The sequence below is a fragment of the Equus asinus genome, chromosome 2 (assembly GCF_041296235.1).
Source record: "Equus asinus isolate D_3611 breed Donkey chromosome 2, EquAss-T2T_v2, whole genome shotgun sequence".
NCBI lineage: Eukaryota > Metazoa > Chordata > Mammalia > Perissodactyla > Equidae > Equus > Equus asinus.
In genome coordinates, this window is record NC_091791.1 from 139,718,635 (window position 1) to 139,744,726 (window position 26,092).

At 37.0% G+C, this 26,092-nt stretch overlaps 1 protein-coding gene across 6 annotated transcripts in view; it reads left to right on the forward strand.

Moving 5' to 3' along the window:
• Positions 1-25,498, forward strand: part of SLTM (SAFB like transcription modulator) — a 42,908-nt gene extending 17,410 nt beyond the window's left edge. For 3 of the 6 annotated variants that reach the window (XM_044764804.2, XM_044764802.2, XM_070500769.1), the window contains 16 exons: positions 5,232-5,259; positions 6,600-7,068; positions 7,670-7,719; positions 9,886-10,004; positions 12,089-12,238; positions 12,951-13,054; positions 13,154-13,320; positions 13,818-13,903; positions 14,121-14,284; positions 16,690-16,870; positions 17,611-17,735; positions 18,590-18,760; positions 19,803-20,108; positions 20,215-20,359; positions 22,107-22,267; positions 24,441-25,498. In XM_044764804.2, coding sequence (XP_044620739.1) covers positions 5,232-5,259; positions 6,600-7,068; positions 7,670-7,719; positions 9,886-10,004; positions 12,089-12,238; positions 12,951-13,054; positions 13,154-13,320; positions 13,818-13,903; positions 14,121-14,284; positions 16,690-16,870; positions 17,611-17,735; positions 18,590-18,760; positions 19,803-20,108; positions 20,215-20,359; positions 22,107-22,267; positions 24,441-24,549 — 2,535 coding nt within the window. In that variant the 3' untranslated portion in view covers positions 24,550-25,498. The remainder of the gene's footprint in view (positions 1-5,231; positions 5,260-6,599; positions 7,069-7,669; positions 7,720-9,885; positions 10,005-12,088; positions 12,239-12,950; positions 13,055-13,153; positions 13,321-13,817; positions 13,904-14,120; positions 14,285-16,689; positions 16,871-17,610; positions 17,736-18,589; positions 18,761-19,802; positions 20,109-20,214; positions 20,360-22,106; positions 22,268-24,440) is intronic. The other 3 variants (XM_044764803.2, XM_070500777.1, XM_044764805.2) reach the window with 1 other exon arrangement.
• Positions 25,499-26,092: the final 594 nt, after the last annotated feature.

Sequence of the window (26,092 nt, forward strand, 5' to 3'; positions counted from 1 at the left end):
ACCCAATGGTACTGTTTAGAAAGGAAAGTCAGGATATATGTTTGATTCTTTTCCTTTTATTTACCAATTTTCAGAATAATGAGCTGGTTCATTAGCATCTCCAACAGTGATAATAAAGTTTTTTATTTTTCCTTTTTTCTCCCTTAGTTTCATTTTGAACTTGTGGATTTAAACATGTTTAATGTATTTCAGTCCATCATAGTTATTATTCTTATTAATGCTCAAATTGTCCCTCTGTAGTTAGTTAGAGCCTCTTCAAGTTGGCTCTTGAGTTCTTTCAACATAATCTTAGTAGTCTTTGATTGCTTCATTGCTTTCTGGAATGTAATGATGTTCCATTCCTGCTCCAGACCTGTAATTAGCTGTTTTTTCCTTTTAGGGGTAGATGGTATTTCAAGATGACAATCTCAGTGGTAGGGATGTTCATTTTTTCTAGGCCTTTTCAGTATACAGTGCTAGGGAATGTGTATGGGGTTTTTTTGTTTGTTTTTGTTTTTACTTTTAAGGTAAAATAGATTTTGAGTTCATAGGGCTACTTCTAAGTTATTTCCTTTATCTTACAGTACACAGACAACAGTCTTAGAATGATAATACCAATACCACCACCAATGTGATTACTGAAAATAATTTAAGATTTTCTTTCCCCAGTTATGTCTGTCCTAACGATATACCCCTCTAGGAATGAACAAATTACTGTGTTTTAGACTAGTTCTGCTCTGTACGGTTATATCACCAACTAATACATATTTACGTTGCCTTTCACTTTATTTTCAATATTTAAGTATTACTTTAAAAAATTTTAATCTGCACTTTTTGTGAGTCTATAACTATTTCAAAATAAAAAGTTAGAAAGTTTAATCTAATTTTATAATTATTTAAAATATTTACATGGTTCCAAAGTCAAAGCTACAAGATAAGATATATTCAAAAAAGTCCCTTTGACCCATTCTCTTATTGGTAAACTTTTTAAAATTCGTGATTTATCCTTCTATTACTTGCTTTAAGAAATATAAGCAAATAGGCAATATTTTTGTATAAGGATGTATTTTTTTAAAGCCAGTCTTCAGGCCTTCATGTGATGCTTAAATCTTTAGCCTTTAGGCGTTAGCCTCTAGGCAGTTTGTCATACTAGACAGAATTTGGTTCAAATTTTACTTCTGTTACTTACAATATTGTGACTTGGGCAGGTTCTCTTAGTCAATTTCTATGTTTATAAAATGAACATTATAATTCTTACCTGCTAGATTGATGTGAGGATTAATTATAGGTCCTGGGACATGGTACATGTGCAATTAATGGTTATTTGTAGAATTGCTTTACCAGCTGGAAGATACCAGTTACTTGAGAATTTTCTCAGAAATGTTTGTATTTGCTAATGCTTTACTTCTGTACGATTTCCTCTAGTCTCAGTCTCCTCAGTCATCTTTGATCACGTCATGTATGTTCCTTTTTCTTTTTCCCTTTGCCCCTAAGGTTTCGCTAACTTTAAGGGCCTCCCCTTTTTATGTTGTATGAAGTCTGTATACCTCTCAAAGCCAGATTTATCTCTCTCCTCATAAAGTTTCCTCTATTCTCTCTCTCTCATGTAGTGCTTTGCTGTTGACAGAGAACTTTACACCCATCGTCGTATTTAATCCTGTACTTCCTATTTAGGTCATATGCGATCTCTACTTTATAGGTAAAATTCATATAGATGGATGACCACACCACAGAGTAAAACTGTTTCCGTAGAAAAGACAGGACAAATACCTAGGTGTCATGCTGCCTAGTCTGGTATTCTGTAAGTACTCCACGCTGGTGAATGTGGTTCTCTGAATTGCATCATTCTTACGCAGTGCTGCAGTTAAGTCCTTTACAGGATACACAAACGCCCTCTAAAACAGCAGTGTCTTAGACTACCTTTATTCAGTAGATTTACTCAACAGATTTTTATTGATTGCTTATTATGTGCCAGGTATTTTGTATTTCCCACCATCTTTAGCATATTGCCAGATAGCAGGCAGTTAGTAGTTTAGGGTTATTTTGAAGGTTTGTAATCAGTCAGGTTGAATACAGTATTTACATACAATTCAGGAGAAAGGAGGCCTTGCAGAAGAGATCTTCTTAGTATATATGTGTATCTGTATCACAAGGTTAACCTAGAGAAGGTAGTAGAATGGATATATAATAAACATTTTGTTAAGTGAAAAATAAGTCCTTGGCTTGTCTTTGTCTCTTCCTAGCCGTTGATGCTCCTAGGATGAAACAAAAATAGAAACTTTGTATGTGACTTTCGCCGTTTGACTAACAGTTGTAGATCCCACTACAAAGATGAGTAACATGAGTACCTACCTTACAGAGCATTTGCTTCATTTTCATATGTGAAATATTATATTTTTTCAAGACAAACTGAAAAAGTAGTTAATTTAAAAGGATGCTTTACATTGTACTTACTTATTTACTATATTCCTCATTCTGAAAAATACCTGTTTTCAGTGGAGGAAAATTATTTTCAAATAAGGTATATGTCATGTCTGTACAGATAAATCGTTTAGACAGGAAAAATTTTCCATTGTCTTTCTTGTATTTCCTGGTTTGTTTCTTTATTGCGAGGATATGTAGGCTTGTTTAGGAGTTGTGGTTTAACCTTAGTAGTGCTGTATTTACTGCACACACTGAGCAGTAAAACAAACATGCGCTGTGTGGCTCGGCTTTCCTACGTTACCCTAGTTGTTTTCGTGCTTCACCTCCGTTGTAATCACTTTGTTTTCCAGAAGCTGGATCAGACTGTTTTCCCATTTCAGTCTGTGTGATAAGGCTGGTGTTAGCACTATTTTGAGGAACTAAAGTTATGAAACCCTTCAGAAGATGTGTTGAATAATTAGGAGAAATAACTAAAAGCTCTTCAGCAAAATAAGGCAAAGCCTTACCAATTATTTTAGCAGCTAGAAATAACATTTCTAATTGGCAGGAACTACACAGCAGAAAGGATTTTGTTTTTTACACCACAGTACTTTTTAAAATAGCAAATAATTTGGCCATTTTTTTCTTGAACCTATCGATACTGCATCTCTAAAAGAATGACTTGAAAGTGGTGTGCTGTTGGCATCACAGGAAGACAAGGGAGAGGCAAGTTGTGTTCTTGAAGTTCATTTGTTCTGCTTTTAAGTAAAAGTTAAGGTATTCCACTTTACCCCTCCAAGATACATTACTAAACTAAAAGAGTTTGGAAGAAAAAGCTTTATCGATCCTTCTAGGCTAACACATTGTTTCTGTGCTGCCGCTGCCTACCACTCCACTCAAGTTAAAGCATTTTCTTTCCTTTCCAAATATTGCAGGTTAGAAATGTAATGACTAAAACTAAACTCCAGTACAAACAGTTTGTTCCAGGACAACAATTAAGAGATTATTAGAGCACAGTTTAATGGATTTATGTGATAATAGGATTCACATTGCTATCAATCCACTAATCTACTTGTTTTGGACTATTTTTCTTCCTAAGCTTGTGGCTCTGTTGTTTCAATGTTTTTAGTTTCCTTCGTAGTACTTTAGTGTGTAAAACAATTGGTCAAACCCTAATTGGGGCACTTGCATGTTAACTTAAAGTTGAAAAATCTTCTAAAGTGATTTCTTAAAAATATGATTGTTATCCAAATGTAATTTTGAGCATATAGTAAAATATTTGATATTTTTAAGGAATGCATGCTTTTATGTGAATCTAAAATTGTGTTATAAATATGCTATTTATAGTTTTGTTTACAGTTCAATTTTGCTTTAGGTCTTCCTTCACTGCTAGGCTCTCACTCTAAGGCAGTAGTTCTTTTTTTTTTTATTTTTTTTGAGGAAGATTAGCCCTGAGCTAACTACTGCCAATCCTCCTCTTTTTGCTGGGGAAGACTCGCCCTGAGCTAACATCCGTGCCCATCTTCCTCTACTTTATATGTGGGATGCCTACCACAGCATGGCTTTTGCCAAGCAGTGCCATGTCCACACCCGGGATCCGAACTGGTGAACCCTGGGCTGCCGAGAAGTGGAACGTGCGAACTTAACTGCTGTGCCACCGGGCCGGCCCCATGAGGCAGTAGTTCTTATAGTGTAGTCCCTGGACCACAGCATCAGCATCACCTGGAAACTTGTTAGAGATGCAAATTCTCAAGCCCCTCTCCAGACCTGAATCAGAAACTCTGGGGTTGGTGCTCAGCAATCTGTATTTTAACAAGCCCTTCAGAATACAGGACTGTATTCTGATAACAGTCTCAGAGTTTGAGAGCCACTACTGTAAAGCCCCGTACTGTAAAACTCACACCACCTTGACTGAAAATGGTCTATTTTTACTTAGTTTTTATTTTAAACTATTATAAACGAAAACATCCATTATTGAAATCATCATGTGTATTATTTTGCTTATTTGTTATGATCTTTAATTTAGGGAAATGTTGGTTCTTTCTTGATGTGATTACTTCAGTGATTTTTGCAGTATTCGCTTGGTAGAATAAATACAGGTTTTTCCCTTTGCAATATTGCTGTTTTTGGGCTAGCACATGCTTAATTTTAGACTAGGTGAAGATATTCATATTTTTAAATCAAAATAATTTTTTAAAAGTGTGTGAGTTGCTTGTTTTGATTACCTATAGCACAAGTACCATTTTTAAAGTGGCTGCCCACCAGTGTCTCTGTGACAGCTATGAATTCATTTTCAACAGATAAAAAGGAGTGAATAATTTGAAACTAATTACTTTGATAACCATTCTTCTTACTTCTGGGATGCCTAAAAAGGGAGTGTTTTTTGGGTTTTTTTTTTTTGCTTATTAATATGCATTCAAGCCTTTGAAAGTGTATGTCTTTAGGTTATACTTTCGGGTACTGTTTTGAATAGTACGCCCTAACAGTGCCATTGAACTTAGCCACATAAAATAATCAGGTCAGTCTTTTTATTGGCAGCTCTTTGATATGGGTAAAATTCAGTTTATGTAAGCTAGTTTTGAAAACTGAAACTAAATAATCCAGTTTGTTGTTGATCTAATCATTGAAAGATTTAACTGTTTTCTTTTCTAAAATTGTATATACCAGACATGTGCCACATTTCTCCCAAAGGGCTCTGGTTCTGATTGGAATATCCTATATTTGTTAGTGATAGATATCCCTAATTATTATTAGCTTACACACCAATTTAACCTGACTGATTTTGTACTATTACTAAAATCCAGTTTTAAATGAATTCATTTTACATTTGATTATTCTTTGAATTTCAGGATGGTGAGGAAGAAGAAAATGAGAAAGGTATGTTTGATGCTAAGTAGAGTTTAAAAATTGCTGACATTTGGAAAAACAGTAAATTATGTAAAAAAAAAAAGCATTCCTTATTTGAAGGCTTATTTTTGAAATGAGTTCATTTTCAAATTTATCAATTTAGTGAATTGAGTTAGCATCTTGATTTTATTTTTCAATTGGTTTTAATTTTTCTTTTTTAACACTTGCGATATGTTCTAACCTAATGGTACATATCAGTTACTGTAGTGGACAATGCCATTTTAATTTAACCCAGTTTTTAATCTTATTTTTTAAAATAACTTCTAGCATACGGTAAGTTGATTACATCCTTAAGACTGGCACTGCAGTAACTCATACGTGCTTATTGGAGTCCTGGTGTGTAATGGATAATTAACTTTAAAACTAGTCCTAAAAATGGTGGGTGATCAGGAGACTGACTTTTTGTTTGCTGCTCAGAGAAACTTTCATACAGTCTTCTGACAGTTTTAGTAGTTTAGGAGACCTGTCTCATCCAATACAATTCCAGGGACATCAGTAGCGATACATATGGTCTGTATGAGGTTATGGAAGAGTTCTTGGACAGAAGTGAAAGGATCCTACCTTGGACTAGCAAGGACGTGGAGCAGGTTCTAAGCAAGGCAGAATAAAAAGCCTAGAAGCCATGATGAAGTCAAGCTACTAACTGAAAATCTCACATGCCCGAAGCCTTTCTATCCTGGGGGAACGCAAGATATCTTTGAAAATGGTAATTGCGGGACTGACTGGACAGGATGAAGACTGGAAATAACCAATTTCCCGAACGTTATGGAGCAGGCCACCTTTGGAACCTTCTGTAGCAGTTTTCCATCCGATTCTGGACTACTCAGGAATTGAATAAGAAGAGCGAAAAAGATGGGTCCCTGAAACACGTTGAAGACTGATTGATAGCCTCAGACTGTGACCTTTCAAGACGTCACCATGGGAATTCTGAAGGTCATGAGGGTTAACTCCCGAGATGATTGGAACATTGAATAACAAATCTGCACATTTGTCACTATCTCATGGAGGAAAAAAATCTTCCATATGCCATTAACTTATAACCAGAAATGAAGAGCTGGTATCCTCAGGATGGAACCATTTCCTCACTTTTGTTGTTTGGTATTTATATGTAGAAATCATTTTTTCCATGAAGAATAAGTGATCCTGGGTAAAGGATTGTTTATGTTAGTTAATACCCTTGTGTTTTTTTCCTAACCTTCCATCAGTGCTAATAACTGGCTTTATATTTTCTAGGTCCTATTCTAGCTTATGAATATGAAATTGTTTAAACTTCTTGTTTTGCCATATTTATTCCTGTTAAATCCTCTTAGATATAGCAGGTTCTGGTGATGGTACACAAGAAGTATCTAAACCTCTTCCTTCAGAAGGGAACCTAGCTGAGGCTGATCACACAGCTCATGAAGAGATGGAAGCTAATGCGACTGTGAAAGAAGCTGAGGATGACAACATCTCGGTCACAATCCAGGCTGAAGATGCCATCACTCTGGATTTTGATGGTGATGACCTCCTAGAAACAGGTAAAAATGTGAAAATTACAGATTCTGAAGCAAGTAAGCCAAAAGATGGGCAGGACGCCATTGCACAGAGCCCGGAGAAGGAAAGCAAGGATTATGAGATGAATGCGAACCATAAAGATGGTAAGAAGGAAGACTGCGTGAAGGGTGATCCTGTCGAGAAGGAAGCCAGAGAAAGTTCTAAGAAAGCAGAATCTGGAGACAAAGAAAAGGATACTTTGAAGAAAGGGCCCTCGTCTACTGGGGCCTCTGGTCAAGCAAAGAGGTTTGTTTTTCTATGTCAGTTCTTTACGATACTGAATTCCAGCATTCAATAAGATCACTCTACATTAAGGGGGTGGCTTCAAGACCATGTACAGTAATTAGTACTTATGATCCTGCCTATAAATATTTTTGACCGTCATAAGTTACTTTAAAAAAATTTTCAAGATCTTCGTATTATGCAGTGTGTCCTACTGATTGCATTGTCGAATTGTCAGCATATATTTGGTTTTTTTTGTTGTTTTTTGTTTTTTTTTCAAATTGACAATTTTTTTGTGTTTTATTTTTAAAAATCCTTGTGATGATGGTTAATGAACAACTGTCAGTCCTAAGAACACAAAATGAAGTCAAGTCCCAGTCCTGAAATCTGGAGAAGATGGCCATGAATAGAATTTTCAGAAAATCTAGATCTTCAGGCATCTTGGGGAGAATCAGTGCAAGAATCCTAAGGGAATCATTTGTTCAAATAACCTAATCTAGGCCTTTGGAATTGTTAATTTGTATGAATAGCACTAGTTTGAAATATAGTCAATATCAAGCTGTTCGATTTTTGTGTTTTTTTTGTTTTTTGTTTTCAATTTTCTTCTGGTGATTTGCTTCTTTAGCTCTTCCAAGGAATCTAAAGACAGCAAGACATCATCCAAAGATGACAAAGGTAATGGATTTTTTCCTATTTATTTCAGTAATAAATTGCATATTTTCATTAAAAAGTAATATTTGCCTGGGGTTTTCTTTGACATTTAGTCCTTAAGAATTGATGCACTAAAAATTTTGGATGGCCTTTGTGTAAACTGTGAAGTTAGATTACAGTAAACTCTCAGTGTGATTGAAGCATTACCCTTTAATTACTGACTTTGTAAACTGGGCTGCGTATGCTGAAAACCCATTTGCTATGTCTTTTTATCATTGTGTGGAAGCAACTATGTTGAATGTTCATAGAGAGATTTCATTTTCTTAGATTATAATTTCAGAAGTATTTTTTCTTTAGTCGCAGTCATTTGTGACTCCTACATATCATCGCCACCTTTTCCCTGTTCTGTTTAGTAGAATGTGTGCTCTAAATGATACTTGTGTATAGTTGTGGAGTCCAGTAGTTAAAAGAAAATCAGTCTCTAACATTTGGTTTTACTTTTTTCATTATTTAAATCAGGGCACACTTCTAGTAATGTAGCCAGCATACAGTGTTGTAGTTCCTCAGAATTTGCATTTTAGTTTGACTTATTTTGGGTTAATAGGTGTCTTATGTAGGAAAGTAATTTTATTTGAAATTCTTGTAAGCTTAAAGGTGCAGTATTTGATTGCTTTCTGTACTGAGAAGTCTCTAATTATCTTGTGGCCATGCACTATAGTTTCTTCTTGTACTATGCTGTTTACTTGAAAAATATTTCTTGTTTTCTAAAAAAGCATTTTAAGGAAAAATAACACTATTAAGGTACTGCAAAGTCTTCAAATGCCTCTTCACTGCCTAAAAAAGAAGTGTTATATATCCTCTGGTTGATTTAGTGTATTTTGTTGATATATTTTAGTAGTTGGAAATTTTGGTGATTGATTTTGTAATTGACAATTAATTGCAATACCCACATCCCTTAGAGTTTTGGTTAATGGATTGGATATAATAAATTTATTAAATATAATCCTTTAAATTTAGAAGATTAGTAGTCGTAATGTTTTCCTGTTATTAAGATTTTCTTTTTCTGTAGTTAGAGAAATAACTGGGCCCAAATGTTACTGGTAACATAAAAAAGAGACACATTTCTAGTTAACATTCCATAAAGTAAAGCAGACCCTTTGAGAAATGTGTTTCTTAAGAACAGAAATGCAGCACCCGTTAATACTTATCGATCTTTGAGTCAGGTATGTGTCGTCTCCTTGTAAGTCTGCCCTGACAGTAGTTTTTCAACTAAAACTTGTGGCATGTAATTTTTTTACAGCTTTGACAGTTTTACTCTTTGTACATATAATAACTTGAAGTTATAAAAAGTGTTACCTTTAATTGCTTATGTACAGTTTTTCTTAAAGTGGGTAAGAATTCTTTTCCAAATAAAACCAAATGAATGAAAATTTCTCTTTTCTAAAAGCCCATTTGAAGAAAAGCACTGAAGAGTGACTGGCTAGGCCTATATTCTAAGGAGCGGCATCTATATGTATGAAACTGTGATTTGTGTATGGAAATAGTACAGAAATGATGCATATAACCATTTGCCTATTCTAAAGGATTTCCAAGTCTCTGGTCTTATTCTTGTAATTGATTTGTTTTAGAAGATTTTTTTTTTTTAAATTAAATCCAGAGTTCCCCAGCTGCATGTAATCCCGTTTTCTCTCCCCCTTTCTCTAATAGAGAATGAAGATGAGCTGGTTGGTTAGTCTTTGTTATTAAACATTTAAATTCTTGGAAACAGTTTATCTCTTGCTTTGACTTTTCCCTCTTGCACTCCTAATTTTTCAGGATGTAAAGCCCACAACAGCTGTAGGTAATTAAGCAGTCTACCTCCTGGTTGCCTTCTGTTCAGTGCAGTGGGAGAGTATAAAGTATTAACAGCAAAAGTTCAAGACACATAATTGATTTTTTTATCCACTTTGACTTAAAACTCATGCAGTAGGAAGTGTACAAATGTTCAGACTTGTTTCCTTATTAGTTGTATTGTCTGTTTTTGCGTTTGATTTTAATTATAGAGAATTCATAGGGTTTTGATATAGTAAGGTCATACTATCAAAATTAAGTGAAAGGATTTTATGATTTTGAGAGAATATGGCCCTAATAATTTTGTTAAAAAACAATTCCGATTGAGATACTTAACCATCTGCTGTAAATGTGTTCTAGGAAGTACGAGCAGTACTAGTGGTAGCAGTGGAAGCTCGACCAAAAATATCTGGGTTAGTGGACTTTCTTCTAATACCAAAGCTGCTGACTTGAAGAACCTCTTTGGCAAATATGGAAAGGTACATTCTTTTTACCTTTTTATCCATCTTTCTAGTATCTCCATTTGAAACAGGGATTGTATTCAAGACTGTATTATATAAAATCATCTAATTTCTTGTTTCTCTCAGGGATGTTATAGGCATAATTTTTGAGTTTTGTGGTAATGGTAAGTTTCATAATATAGTCTCCCTTTGAGCCCTGGGGATCTTTGTATTAAAAGCTCATATTCTGAGCCCATTTAAGCCAAGGACTGAGTTTTATTCATCACATTCTTCATGACTCTTCTAGGACCTAGAATTGCTGAGGCTGATCTGGTCATCTGGAAAATATAGTCAGATTAACGTTAGACAATGACATAGAGAATCACGGGAAACCAACACTGATGTGGTTCGCGTCATGTATAGATTCCAGTACAGTGGTGGAGAAAAATGTAAAACTGATGAAAATATGCTTAATCAGAAGTTGTGATATGTGCTGCAAAGGAAGAGTGCCCAGTACCAAGAGAGCAAAAGCAGAGGCTTTGCTGTGGTTGGTTCATAGGAAAAGTTTCTCTGGCGTATGAGGGAAGACCTAACAGAAGAGAATAGTCAATAATTAAATGAATTGAATATTGAGTGAATAGCTGTCGAAATGAATTGTAGCTGATCTGTATCCCTTAGAGCACTCACTAATTCCTCCCTTACATTTTAGTTTTCAGTATTCATTATATATAATCTACTTTAGTGTTTTTTCTTTAGCTCTTTGATAGCAGGGGCCTTATCTACTATACTTTGCAAATGGTAGGCTTTCAAATACTTATTAAATTAATGACCAGTATTGGTAAATAGTCATTAATGAGTGCTACAAAAATCTATCTTGTTGATTTTAGGAGTTTTTTTTTCTTCTCATTTAATTAGAGAGTTGCTTGAGTGTTAAGGAGGTTTTTGTAGGTGTCAGATACAGAACACTGAGAACTCTAGTCCTGTAATCAGCTGTGGCATATTTTTTGTTCTATTTTCAATAATTTATTGTTAGAGATATAAAAACAATATTTTAATGTTCGTATTTATTAGGACTAAAGCTGTATAGGGATACCACACAGTTGATAATAAGACTTTAGGCTTAAAAATTGAATGGCTAGGGGCTGGCCCGGTGGCATAGTGGTTAAGTTGGTGCATTCTACTTCAGTGGCTCGGGGTTCGCAGGTTCGGATCCTGGCACGGAGCTACACAGTGTTCATCAAGCCATGCTGTGGCAGCGTCTCACATACAAAATACAGGAAGATGGGCACAGATGTTGGCTTAGGAACAATCTTCCTCACGCAAAAAATAAATAAATTGAATGGCTGTTGGGGCAAGTCAGCCTCTCCCAGAGTTGAGACAAAAGCTGGTAGTTTCTAGCCACCCATACCATAACCTCTTGAATTCCCTGTTGACCTCTTCCTGGCCTTATGTCTGTGTTCCTCTTTGTTCAGCTCTAGATTGTTCTCTCTCACTTTTCTCCTCACGCACCCATCCTTGTCTCTTTTAACTATTCATTTCATAGTTGAAATTGTCACTTTAATATTGGTGTGAATTTTAAAAGTATATAGATAGAAAGCGGTTTCTTTAGGGTGTATTTTTTAGGGTGCTTTTTTACATGCAGCAGATTCTTTCCTCAGTTTTGAAAATTTCTTAGAGTGGCCCAGTATAGAAAAGTGTTAATACTCATCTAGAAACTTTCTAAAAACTTATCCTTTTTTCTTCTCTAAGAGATTCAAGGTAGGCCTGTGATAGGGAAATTTTGGCCCAAGTCTAAGTGAGAATATTATTTCTTTGCTTTGGTTAGTTGTGCCATTACTTCATTGATGTGACTAATCGTATTTTAGTTATGTATTTGAAAAAACAAAAAGAAAAACTGAAAGTATGTTAAATTGCTTTTTGACACTTTAAATTATTCCTCTAAATATTTACTAAGTCCTTACAGGCAAAGTAGATGGTGATCACAAGACTATGAAACAGAATAGTATATATCCTAAATTTGTGCTTTATCCTGAATAGATCCTTTAATTTGAATAGTCTCAGTTTCATCTATGTAGAAATATAAGTAGTTGTAAAACTTTCTAAAGTATAATTTCATCTCACAGGTTCTGAGTGCGAAGGTGGTTACGAATGCTCGAAGTCCTGGTGCAAAGTGCTATGGCATTGTAACTATGTCCTCAAGCACAGAGGTGTCCAGATGTATTGCACATCTGCATCGCACTGAGCTGCATGGACAGCTGATTTCTGTTGAAAAAGTAAGCTTGCTTAACTGTTTATAAAAGGAATTTCCTTTAGGGCTAGTAATTCTCAATTTAAAGATGTCACACTGGGAGGGAGAAGAATTAAGAATGATTTTTATTTTTATGTATTCATTTTTATTTTTTTACTTCTATGTTTTCCAAATTTTCTATCATCAACATACTTTTTGTAATCATAAAAATGTAAACTTAGGGGCTGGCCTGGTGGCGCAGCGGTTAAGTGAGCACGTTCTTGCTTTGGCGGCCCGGGATTCGCCAGTTCAGATCCCGGGTGCAGACATGGCACTGCTTGGCAAGCCATGCTGTGGCAGGCGTCCCACATATAAAGTAGGGGAAGATGGGCACGAATGTTAGCTCCGGACCAGTCTTCCTCAGCAAAAAGAGGAGGATTGGCAGCAGATGTTAGCTCAGGGCTAATCTTCCTCAAAAAAAAAACAAAAAAAAGAAAAGTAACCTTAAGGGCTGGCCCGGTGGTCGAGTGGTTAAGTTTGTGCTCAGCTTCGGTGGCCCAGGGTTTCGCCAGTTTGGATTCTGGGCGTGGACCTAGTACTGCTCATCAGGCCACGCTGAGGCAGCGTCCTACATAGCAGAGCCGGAAGCACCTACAACTAGAATATGCAACTGTGTATGGGGGTGCTTTGGGGAGAAGAAGGGAAAAAAAATGTAACCTTAAAACTTACAGACTTTTTTCCTGGCTTAAACTTTTCAGGTTAAAGGTGATCCTTCTAAGAAAGAATTGAAGAAAGAAAATGATGAAAAGAGTAGTTCAAGAAGCTCTGGAGACAAAAAAAATATGAGTGATAGAAGTAGCAAGTAAGGATCTATTCTTTTGATAAGCACACAGACTTTTTTTAGTACACTGATGAAGTAGTTCTCATTCTCTTGTTTTCTTGTGCGGGGTGGTATGGTCAGGACACAAGCCTCTGTTAAAAAAGAAGAGAAAAGGTCGTCTGAGAAATCCGAAAAAAAAGAAAGCAAGGATACTAAGAAAATAGAAGGTAAAGATGAGAAGAATGATAATGGATCAAGTGGCCAAACTTCAGAATCGATTAAAAAGAGTGAAGAAAAGAAACGAATAAGTATGCTATGTATCTTTCTTCTCAATCCCTTTCTAATGCATTCTATGACTTAATTTTCACTGTGGAAGGGAAAACTTGAGATCACAATCTAGATAAATATTTAAGCTTCATGGTTAGATGTCACTCATAGAAAAGGAGTTCTAACAGGACTAATCGTCTTCTCCTTTTCTGCTCTGGGGAACAGACGTGCTCTTCCAGCTAAGCCTGTTTACTGTTAAATCTGGGCTGACTTAAAACGGTCATTGACTTATAGCTGTGTAAATGAGCTGGGATCTTTTGGTATCACTGAAAGTATTTATGTTAGTGGATTTGAGTTATTTTTTAAAAACTCTTTGCATTTAGGTTCTCATAGAAAAAGTAGGGTTTTTATTTCGTTTATTCGTTTGTGAATGTCTATGAATTCAGCATTTTTATATTACATTTTCCTTTTTAACTTTTTAAATATTTTGGAAATATTTTTTGGACATTTGTGTATCTAATTTTTTTTTTCCTCTTAGGTTCAAAGAGTCCAGGACATATGGTAATACTAGACCAAACTAAAGGAGATCACTGTAGGCCATCAAGAAGAGGAAGATATGAGAAAGTAAGTCTCCGAGAGGCATGCTGTATACTATGCCACCTATTTCCCAAAGAAGATAATTCGGTATCTCTGTAACCATTTTTGCCTACTTCTACGCTAGGAAATCTAAGAAAAAGGGAATGTCGTTACTTATTTAAGCTTTTTAAATGACCAGCTGAACTTGAAAAACAAAACCCAAAATTATTTTAACTTCTAGTCCTTTTATAATTTTTTTCTATAGATTCATGGAAGAAGCAAGGAAAAGGAGAGAGCCAGCCTAGATAAAAAAAGGGATAAAGACTACAGAAGGAAGGACATCTTGCCTTTTGAAAAGATGAAGGAACAAAGATTGAGAGAACACTTAGTTCGTTTTGAAAGATTGCGACGAGCAGTGGAACTTCGAAGGTAGGAAGAGAGCCTCTTTTCTACCTGTCTTTAACTATCAGTACATCTTTAACACTAGTTATAAATCAGATTCCTGGAAATTGTATTCCCACAGAAAGCTTTTTGCCACTTTTAAGAAGTGCAGTAAAAGCTAATGATTTAAGTTTGCATAGTATTTTAGTTTACACAGGACCTTTCCATCTATTATCCTTATCAACAGTTCCCTAAGGTTAGTTATGCCCATTCTGTAACTGAAAAAACAGAGGCCCAGAGAGGCTAAATGACTCCTCCAATGCCACATGGCTCATGAGTGGCAGAGTCGGGACTCAGACCCAAGTCTTCTGACTCCAAGTCCAATGCTCTTTCCTCTTCTCCAAAGCTGCTGCCATAAAAAACATGACTTTAAAGGAAAAATTGGTTTTGAGATAAGATAGTCTCAATGTGTAAGCTACAGTGTTCAAATAGTATGTTGACATTTTAGGAAAAATTCGTTGTACTTTGGATTAGAGCCCAAGTGCAGGAAGATTTGCCCTATGAACCTTACTGTGTTCAAGCTCTATCCCAAGGCAAGCATTCTCTTTAAAACAGAGAGCAAAACAGACATTTCTGTTTTCAGTGGCAGTGTCTCAGCAATTCATCATGAGGACCAGTTTGCTTTCGTATGTCAATTTGTGGATGCCACTTAAACTATTCTTGTGAAAATATTTTATAATAGAAATTTGCAAATATTAACCTATCTTGTCGAGAGGGCACATCCTGGGATCTCATCTGTTCACTCACAAGAGTGTTAGGAACTACTAGAGATACTTTACCAACTTAAACAATACTAGAATTGCCACATACTTTAATAAAAGGAAATCATCCTTGCATTACTCAGAACCCATTTTCTCTTTTTCTGATGAAGTCCCAATATGCTGAGGTTTCTGTTTAGATGACAAGTTGGGAGGAGAGTGAGAGTGGGAGCTACTGGAGCAGCAATTCTCAAACCTACCAGACCAACCCTCCTTTTATATAAAAAAAGTTGCAGTACCCTCTTTACTATTCTGAAGTGAAACTGATGACATAATACACCTTCCCATACAAATAATTTCCAAAAAATCGATATAATACCTTAACTCTGATATAAAGGAGAAGTAAAAGTAATTTATATTGAAGCATGTATTCCAGATATGAATGTTTAGGCATGACTCTCTTGAAGACCTCATGATGTAGGCAGATGTTTGCACCCCTCTTTAGACTCAATGAGAAGGTGACAGCTACAAACACAGACTGATACTGGTGTGTCGTATTGGTGAGTCAAATACCAGGAGTGGTGTTGACATTATGACGTGATTTCTGAAATGGTGAACAACTCTTGATGAAGTTCTCAAGGAAGTATAATTTTCCCTCTGTTTACATGGGGTTGCATTCCTGGAAATTTTAGTGTATATAAAACCATGCCAAAGCAAACAAACCAAGCAGCATTTATAAAAATGAGTTAAGTTCTAGGCTCAGGTTTTTTTTTTTTAAAGATGATTTTGTTTTGTTTTGTTTTAATGATAGGCATGTCCATTATGGCGTTTGAAAGGAATTAGGAGCATTGGACAGTTTTTTGTTGTGCAGGACTATCCTGACTATTCCACGTATCATAAGATACCTAGACTCCTTGGTCCCCACTCACTAAGTGCTGGTCACAGCCCCATGGTCATTGTGATCATTAAAAATGCCCCTGAGATTTCCATGGGGGCAGGACTGACCCATTGAGAACCACTGGGTTGCTAGAGGAAGGTACACTGACAGACAAACTGCACTGAGTGCCTTAGAGTGAGGAAGTGACAAAGACACCGATAGAAGCCTAATACAACAACTTAATTCAGCAGACATTTGAACTACCTCCTGACTCAAAAAAGCATGTTACCTGGAGCCATCTATTATGAGCCAGTGAACACTCCAAAAAACCCTTAAGGGCAACCATTTTATTATTATAGCCTTTGGTATAATTCACCTTGATGTGTATGATCCCAAGTCATCAAAATAAAGTATACCTTGTTTAAGGAGATAGAATATATACCTGATACTAGAAATTTTTCTATCAAAAACAATAGAAGTTGTAGTTTTGTAAATTCATACATTAGTAGAATATCTCCTTTTTAAAATGTCAGTCAATCAATGGGCTATTATAGTGGGATTTTTATTTAAACAGGAATCATCTCAGAGGCAACTACTCTATAAAATTCAGCTGCTCAGTGGACAGTCAATAAATAAGTGACAGTATTGGAATCTGTTTAAAGTTTTATTTTGAGTTCTTTTTCCAATTATTTTAAAACTACTTAGATTAAATTGAAGTTTAAAATTGCCAACCTCAAGGAAAAATTCAAATTCAAAGCTATTCTCTTTCACACAGTGCTAGCATAATTTAAGTATTTCTAAATACTGATTTTTGTTAGACGAAGAGAGATTGCAGAAAGAGAGCGTCGAGAGCGCGAACGCATTAGAATAATCCGTGAACGGGAAGAACGGGAGCGCTTACAGAGAGAGAGAGAGCGCCTAGAAATTGAAAGGCAGAAACTAGAGAGAGAGAGAATGGAACGCGAACGCTTGGAAAGGGAACGCATTCGTATTGAACAGGTGCAGTCAGAAAATCTTTTCATCTTAAATAACTGACCTTTCTCCAACCCTGTGATTTTTGCCCTAAAATTTGCTTTACTTGTTGTAAAGCTATAGAATGAGTTCAGCTAATGCACATTTATTAAGTGTCCCTGAAAGACAACAATGAATTAGGTGCTAGTTAAAAATATGTTTTGTAGTGACTGTGTTCTAGCCAATTGGTAATAATAACTTGAACTCTGCAATATGATGGCAGCCTAATAGTCTGAGCATAGGACTATGAGTCCAGAGTAGTTGTAATCCAGGCTCTGTCACTATCCCAACCTTAGAAAATCATAACTATTTCCTTGCATGTTACAGTGGGAATGATTTCCCAAGGCTGGAAGGAAATAATGCCTCTCTTTGCAGAATTGCATCCAGGGTTTTAAGGCACTTGGTCTCTATACATATGAACTCTGTTTCTAATTCCCTTGAGGTGCTTTTGTTTCAGTCAAATGATTACACTAAATCCTACCTCCCCAATTACTTGCCAGCTTGCACCACCCAAGCTCTGTTATTTTTAATGTGGCAGAACAATAGCCATAGCCTAGATTACTGATCACAGAAGTCACATTTGTTTATTTATTTGTCCCAGGTATGTGTTTTGCCTGGTGTTTCCCTATGATGGTTTCTTAATGACAGGATTAAAACAAGGTCGCACATATACTTACCATATGTTTTCATTTTGCATTGCTTGGTTCTTCCTTCTGTGTTGTCTGAAGGAACGTCGTAAAGAAGCTGAACGTATTGCTCGAGAACGAGAGGAACTGAGACGGCAACAGCAGCAGCTCCGTTATGAACAAGAAAAAAGGAATTCTTTGAAACGCCCACGGGATGTAGATCATAGGTAGTTGCTTGCTTTCTTCTTTAACAGTTACACTTGCTATCTTACTCCCTTTAAGCTAAGACTAACGAGAATTAGAAAGTACAGGCAACCATCACTGGAATAAAAGGTCATGGTCAACAGGGATGGGAATGACTGCAATGCTGGAGTGGACCCAGTGCATTGTCAAGTAGGGAGAGTCTGCTCTTCTTTCCCTTCTTCCTTTCCTAGTGCCAAATGCTTGTCCATTATTATGACTGGAAATACATGGTCATAGTAGGCTTCAATGATGGCTCTTAACTCAGACCCATTTTGAAAATTCTTGTAGGGTAGTGCAGATAGCACAAGAATGGAAGTCATAAACTTGGGGAAACGAGGGTAGAGATTCTGTTGTGTGTTTGCGTTCATACTTCTTAATAGATTTCAAAACTATGATATAGTCTTTTAATTTTCTTAATATAAATTCTGTGAGATTTAGTTGACTGTGTGCAGAAATAGGTGGAATGAATGAATTGTGCTTGAGACTTACTGCTAACCTTTCTAAAGTATAGCTGAAAAGGTTGTATACTGCTGGTTGGAATTTTATTATAAAATGGTATCAAGTATTATATCTTATTTGTCTTTTCCATTTAATAATTTTAAAACATAATTTTTCAACTATTTTCTCTCCTGTGAAATTCCTCTAACACTATATGGCTTTATGTATTTATTACTTCATTCTTTGCTAGCTTGTTCTTGTAACAGAATGTTTTGTGTCTTGAGTTTATTAGCCCTCTGTATCCACAGTTCCTAGCATGTGGTATGTATAACTCCAAGTAAGTGTTATTTGATTATTGTCAAACTAATTTTATATAAATGAGCAAATATTTCTCTTCAAGGCGAGATGACCCTTACTGGAGTGAGAATAAAAAGTTGTCTCTAGATACAGATGCACGATTTGGCCACGGATCTGACTACTCTCGCCAACAGAATAGATTTAATGACTTTGATCACCGAGAGAGGGGCAGGTTTCCTGAGAGTTCAACAGTACAGTCTTCATCTTTTGAAAGGTAAATAGATTGGTTGAAAATGGTTGTATTTGGTATATGAGCCTTGCTAGTGATAAGTTTGGTTCTCTATTAAAATCTTAATTAAGGTGTATAGGTCAGAACTGAGTGTTCAGAAGTCATATGTTTGGTTTTGGCTTTTGTTAATGGGAATGTGATTCAGTATTCAAAATTAGTTTAATAGGCCACCATAACAAGGTTGAGTAGGTTGGCTTTATCGTCTTAACTTTTAAAACTAAGTGGGAGGGCTATTGGCTTTGGATGTGCCTCACTGTTCAGAGCAGTGAAACATCCTTCAGGTTGGTCGTGACTTGAGTGTTTGATGTAATTCCTCCTGGATGCTAAAAGCCCAATCTTCATGCCAGACATTTAGCTCAATTTAAAAAAATATTATAATCAAGAATTGTAGGGGCTGGCCCCATGGCCGAGTGGTTAAGTTCGCGTGTTCTGCTTCAGCAGCCCAGGGTTTCGCCAGTTCAGATCCTGGGCGTGGACATGGCACCGCTCATCAAGCCATGCTGAAGTGGCATCCCACAGGCCACAACTAGAAGGACCCACAACTAAAAATACACAACTATGTACTGGGGGGCTTTGGGGAAAAAAAGGAAAAATAAAATCTTTAAAAAATAGGGCCGGTCCCGTGGTCAAGTGGTTAAGTTCACATGCTCTGCTTTGGTGGCCCAGGGTTTCCCCGGTTCGGATCCTGGCCGCTGACATGGCACCACTTGTCAGGCCACATTGAGGCAACGTCCCACATGCCACAACTAGCAGGATCCATGGCTAAAATATATTACTACGTACTGGGGGTATTTGGGGAGAAAAAGCAAAAAAAAAGAAAAAGATTGGCAACAGATGTTAGCTCAGGTGCCAATCTTTTAAAAAAAAAAACTTTAAAAAAAAGAATGGTGGCTTTTTTGGTGGCTTTGCCTTAAGTTAATTTTTAAAGAAGGTGTCATTATTGTAGGTTATGCAAATAAAGTTAAGAGGAATAAGGCCAAGTAAGTACTTCTCAGGACATTTGTTCTTTGTTTTCGATAATCAATAGGCGAGAACGCTTTGTTGGTCAAAGTGAAGGGAAAAAAACACGCCCTACTGCACGAAGAGAAGATCCAGGTTTTGAAAGGTATCCCAAAAATTTTAGTGATTCCAGAAGAAATGAGCCTCCACCACCAAGAAATGAACTTAGAGAAACAGACAGGCGAGGGGAGCGAGATGAAAGGAGAACCGTGATCATCCATGACAGGCCTGATATGACTCACCCTAGACATCCTCGAGAAGCAGGGCCCAACCCATCTAGACCAACCTCCTGGAAAAGCGAAGGAGGCATGTCCACCGACAAACGGGAAACAAGGTATTTGTGTAGTCTCTCATGCCCAGCTCCTAGGAAATAATACATTTGGGTTTAAAAAAAGTTATAATAGAGTTCTGATCGTATATGTTTTGGGGTTTTGTTGAAGAGTTGAAAGGCCAGAACGATCTGGGAGAGAAGTCTCAGGACACAGTGTGAGAGGGGCGCCCCCTGGAAATCGCAGTAATGCTTCAGGCTATGGCAGCAGAGAAGGAGACAGAGGAGTGATCACAGACCGAGGGAGTGGAGCCCAGGTAAGTGCTGGTGAAGGGTTAGTGTCAACTCTTTAGAAATAGAGTTAGAGGACTTATCCTTTAGATGTGGCCTAGATTAGTTAGACTAACTAGGGAGACTAGCTTCTTGTGAAAGATCTGACTGTTTCCCATGTTTTGCTGTGAGTGTTGAACATCAGTAGTCCAAAGAAGTAAGATACTAGGCTTGGAATTCCTACTCCGTTTCTGTTCAACTTCCTGCTGACATCTGAGAACTGTTAGATTTGGTAGATGAGCCTTCCTAATGATCATTTTGGTTTTATTCCCTGTGAAGAAATTGAGGCTTTCAAACTAGCTGGGAGGTCTTTGGCCCCTACTTGGGTTTCCCTTTCCCTTTTTCCTTTTTTTTTTTTAATACTCTCATTGCTCTTCTACTTTATTAAAGAGCTTAAATGTGTAGAACTGAAATAAAACTTTTATCTCTTTTTTGTTCTTTTATTTTTAAAGGTAGGCAAGTGGAATGTTTTATATTTTTTAATTGCTTTTTACTCTTGTGACACTTTATTGACTTGACTGTTTTGTAAGTTAATGAACCTGGACAGAGGAAATTGTCTTCATCTCTTAGCAATTCAAACGAACAAAAACCTTTCACCTAATTTGGAAGCATACTCTTGATGAAATACTGCCATATGGGTTGATCGTAGCACAGATAGAATATCCTCTTAAGTATTAATCAAAAAAGAATTCTGAATTGGGTGTCTATGTCCATCCTTCCTTGCATTATACTTGGGTGCTCTGTTTTGTATTTGAATACATATTTAGGTTTTTTAGCAACATTCTTTACTAGAAAATCTTTTAATCCCTTGGCATTTTAGCTAATATCAATGTACATTTTCTATTTCATCCAGAGCATTTATGAAACAGATTGGGCCTGATGGCATTATGAGCTTTAATGTTTCTAATAAATAGAAATGTTCAGTAGATCAGTTCATTGAGCTGTTTACCCTGAACAGAACTTTGAAGACTGGGTGTATAATCCGGATAGTCTGCCTTATTTGGAGTAAAACTTAAGGCAGTTTTATAGACTAGCTACTGCATTCAGATATCCTTTTAGGAAAGGTGTCCTGAGCAGGAGATCCTGTTCCTCCCTTGAAAATTCTGTTTTTCATAATGTAAGTCTATAAGAGGTTCTGCCAGTATTATATCTCTGTGGGGTCCCTTCAGCTTTATTTCCTGTAGGCTGAGTTTCATAACTTCTGACTTTCTTTCCTCAGATCCTTAGTTCTATGGCTTTTGTTTTTTTATGTTCACTACCCTGTTTTTTGTAGTCATGGACGTAAGACCTTGTAAGAGCCACTGCACCAACTAGTACTATGTAAAATGAGGTGACAACTCCTGTTTCCATGTGCTGTTTGCATGCTGATCAAATACCCAACATTAATTTGTCTTAAGGTTTTGACCTCTCGCTATGCCTTCTTACATATATATAGATCCAGACATTATATATAGATCTGGAAATACTCAAGGGTCAAAAAGAACATGGGTGCTAAAAGGTGTAGAAATAGAAGTTACAGTGCTGAATCATTTCCCCATAGCCTATCCTGAAGCCCAAGTAGCTTCTCAGTACAAAATAGATGGACACCGTTTTCATATGCTGTTGTGTTAGTCATCCTTTTATCTTCTTGGACATCTTATTAATTTGCTTCTCACATGAAAAGCACAGCAGCATAAGTAAATTGGCATGAGGCTGAGGGTGTCACGACTTCTCTTTTAATAAACTATGCTTTAGCACTATCCTGAAGAACGACATGTGGTTGAACGGCATGGACGGGACACAAGTGGACCAAGGAAAGAGTGGCATGGTCCACCTTCTCAAGGGCCTGGCTACCATGATGCAAGGAGAATGGGTGATGGACGGACAGGAGCAGGCATGATATCTCAACATGCAAGGTAAGTAGTTAATCAGTTAAGACTCTTTTGCCAGCATGCAACCATACCTTTATCTTTTCCTTAAAGGTCATTATAGTTTCTAGAGATTGATTGCAAATAGTTAACAACTCTAGGTCTGCCCAATGTCCCCATATTAACTAAAAATCTCTAGGAGATTATATGCAGGCAGCTGATGTTAATTTATTGGTTTACATTCCTCATTGTAAGTTAACTGATTGGTATTCTGGCATAGATATAAGTATCTCAGAATCCGGAAGATAATGAACGTTAACTTCATGTTGGACCCATCTTCTTGTTCACTGCCTATCGTTCCTAAAATTCCTAGAAAGGAAGAAGAAACTGAAAGTATGTTCTGCTTCGTTCCTTTTCAAATAACTCTAGCAAAACTTTTGGATATTTAATCCAAAGCCTGTTCATGTGCTAAGAGACGAGCTTCCTTTCCTCTTCCCACCAACATCCATTGTGGCCCTTCAGCTGGCAAGTCTTTGGCCTCTCCCTTCCTGCTTTCCTATTCCCTGTCTTAGAAGAGATATTGGCTTGGCTTAGTCACCTAAGTTACTACTATTCTATTGGTCTCATCTACCATCAGACTGAAGTGAGTGTTTTTTATACTTGTGCCTGTACAGCCTCATCACTCATTCTGCCTTTGGTTTTTAAATGTCACCAATGCCTTTTTTCTTGATAAATACAGATTCCTTTATTTTCTTAGTTCTCAGGCTTCTTGGTGGTTAAGCACTGTATCCCACTGTTGCTTTTCCTTTTTTTGAAACACTCTTATTTTCTTTTCTTTCTTTTTTTTTAAAGATTGGCTCCTGGGCTAACATCTGTTGCCCATCTTTTTTTTTTTTTTCCTTCTTCTTCTTCTCCCCAAAGCCCCCAAGTACATACTTGTGTATTCCAGTTGGAGGTCCTTCTAGTTGTGTTATGTGGGATGCCACCCCAGTGTGACTTGGCGAGTGGTGCCATGTCTGCACCCAGGATCCGAACCAGTGAAACCCTGGGCCACTGAAGCGGAGGGCGCAAACCCAACCACACAGCCACGGGGCTGGCCCCAGAAACAGTCCTGTTTTCTAATGCACCATAATTTTCTTTCTACCTTTTTGATTTCCTTTGCTGGCTCCTTCAAATGGTTGAACTTTAGACATTACCCTTTGTTTTTAGCTCTATATTGTGATCTCCATTTAAATGCCTTGCTGTCTCCATAAATTCAAGGTCACAGGCAAACTCATTCCTCTCCTGCTTCAAACCTTCATGTCCCATTTGTTGCCTCCAGCTTCTTTTAATTTGCCAGTGCCACTAGACATCTCATTCACCCAGACAGGGAAAGCATGGGCCTCATCTTTTTCTTTCTTCATTCCTACTATAAATTTCTAAGTGTGGTTCAGTTTTTTAGAAAAATATTTATAATAGATATTCTGCCTTCTTCCTCATTTCAGCTTCTATCTGATCTTCCCAGATTAGTCTTTTTCCTGCTCCATTATTCACACTTTCTCTAAACTAAACTGTTGGAATTGTTCTGTTATACCATTGACCTTCTCCAAAACCACAAGCAGCTTCTCTAGGTCACAGATATAATCCAGATTCCTCAGCCTGGTATTCACACCTTTCCGTAATCTGATTTTATTCTACTTGAACCACTCCACTATGTGTTTTTATCTCCCAAATTTGTTATAGCATTTTTTGGTGGGTCTTTTCTCTGTGTCACTCATTAGTGCCTACTATGTTGCATTATACATATAAAAATTCCAGAAATGTTTCTTGAATGGTGTCCTCTAGCTCAGAGGTTCAAGTTGTTAGTTGATGCTGATGCTGCTGATCTGGGGACCACACTTTGAGAGCCACTGCTCCAGTCTATTCATGTGTGTACCATTAAATGGCTTACTAAGAGACAGGGGCTTTGAAACAAGACTGCCTAAGTTCAGTTCCTCGCTCCACCATTTATTAGCCCTGTGATCTTCGGCAAGTTACTTGATCTCCAGATCTCAATTTTCTCATCAGTAGAGTGGGCTTAGTAATAGTGCTATCTCACAGGACTGTTGAAAAGAGTAAATTATCTAGTGTGGGTAATGTACAAAGAACAGTGCCTGATGAATGATAAGCACTTTGTAGGTATTAGCTAGAATTATTTGTTCTTTTGATCTCTGACATTTTTTTTCTTTTAAACCTTTTTCAGTAATGCATCCCCAATTAATAGAATTGTACAAATCAGTGGCAATTCCATGCCAAGAGGAAGTGGCTCCGGATTTAAGCCATTTAAGGGTGGACCTCCACGACGATTCTGAAAATTAGCTCTCTGCCATGGTTTCAAGATAATTTATTGAAATCTCCTGTAAACTTTACTTGACTACTTATGAAGAGGACCTCTGACTTGCTTGAGAGTTCTGTCAGACTTTTCCTTTTTTCTCTTTTTTTAAAATTTAACATGATTGCTTTTCTCAATTTTGGAGAAGATGTTTAAATAGTTCTGTTTTAACTTTTAATAGTTTTGTGTATCATTCAACTTTTTTTCTTGCAGCACTGAGACACATTTGAAAAGATTGGAATCAAGACCATTTTAACGCAGTGTGAATATGCATAGTTTGCAGCCGTGTGGTAGTAGTTTAATTTGCAGCATTAGCTCTGTGGTGTCAGGCTCTAGAGTTACTTCTTGTCACCAAGCCTTTTCAGCCTCCATTTTGAAGGCTGTCTAAGCTTAAAAAGTCTGCTGTCTAATTTTTAGAGAATAAGATTGTTCCTTGCATTTCTGAGTATTATGTAACCTATTTTTGCAGAAGGTACTGTTACATTAAGTGCATCTGTGTATCCTGGTTTAAAAAAATGTACTCTTTTTTGAAATAAACCTTCATATTCTGTATAGTTGCTAAAGCGTTGAGAACCTTTTTAATTGTAAAATGAGAACCGATTTTCAGTTTAGTGTAGCAGCACACTTGTTCAGGTTTGCATGGTATGAAACCAAATAGATTAATGAAACCTTGGCCATGAGGTTTGTATCACTGAGGTTCTTAGACTGAGTTGTGCAGGTAAGTGCACTTTTAGGTAATCTGCACTGTTTGATGGATAAATTCCATCTCTGGGAATTGTGTGGGTATTAATGTTTCCATGTTCCCAACTATGTTGAGAAGTGGAAAAAACCCAGGTTCTAGATTGGTGAATCAGTTGGGTTTTGTAAATACTTGTATGTGTGGGAAGGCATTGTTGTCTCTTTGTGAAAATAAAAATCCACACCTGGAAGTGTATGTGTCTTTGTTTCCAGCGTTTTAGGTGTTAGTCCTCCAGCCCTTTCTGAAGGTAAACCCAAAGTACTGACTAGGGTTAGAGCTATAAAGGCAGCCTTTTGGTCTTTGTTCTTGGGAAAGAAGTCTGACTTTGACAGTTCACCTCAGTAGCTGGACAGCACAATCCGTTGAAGTGTTGGAGACTTAACCACTAAACTTAGAGCTTCCCCCACACCCCTCTTTTTAAGGCATCTTTTCTAGGAAAGCCCTTCAAGGTAAATAGTGAATACCACCTCTTAAAGCCTCCCATATTCCTTCATATAGACTAGTGGTGAATAATCCAAACGGTCCAATTCTTGGTAAATGCAGCAGTCTCTGTGCTCAAACAAAGTGAAAGGTGCGAGTAAGGGCTTGCCCTGTGGCCACCTTTCGATGTGAGAAGGAGTCTTTATAGAAGTTCTTGTAAATGTCCCTAGTGGATCTGGTCGTGCCGATGAGATGGCTCAGACTTCTGAGGGCTGTGGGCAGCCATAGTACCCTGGTCTTTGGTTCTTTGGGGAACTGGCACTTTTTGTGTTGCTCTGGATTTCGTAGTCTTTTCTGCCCTTCC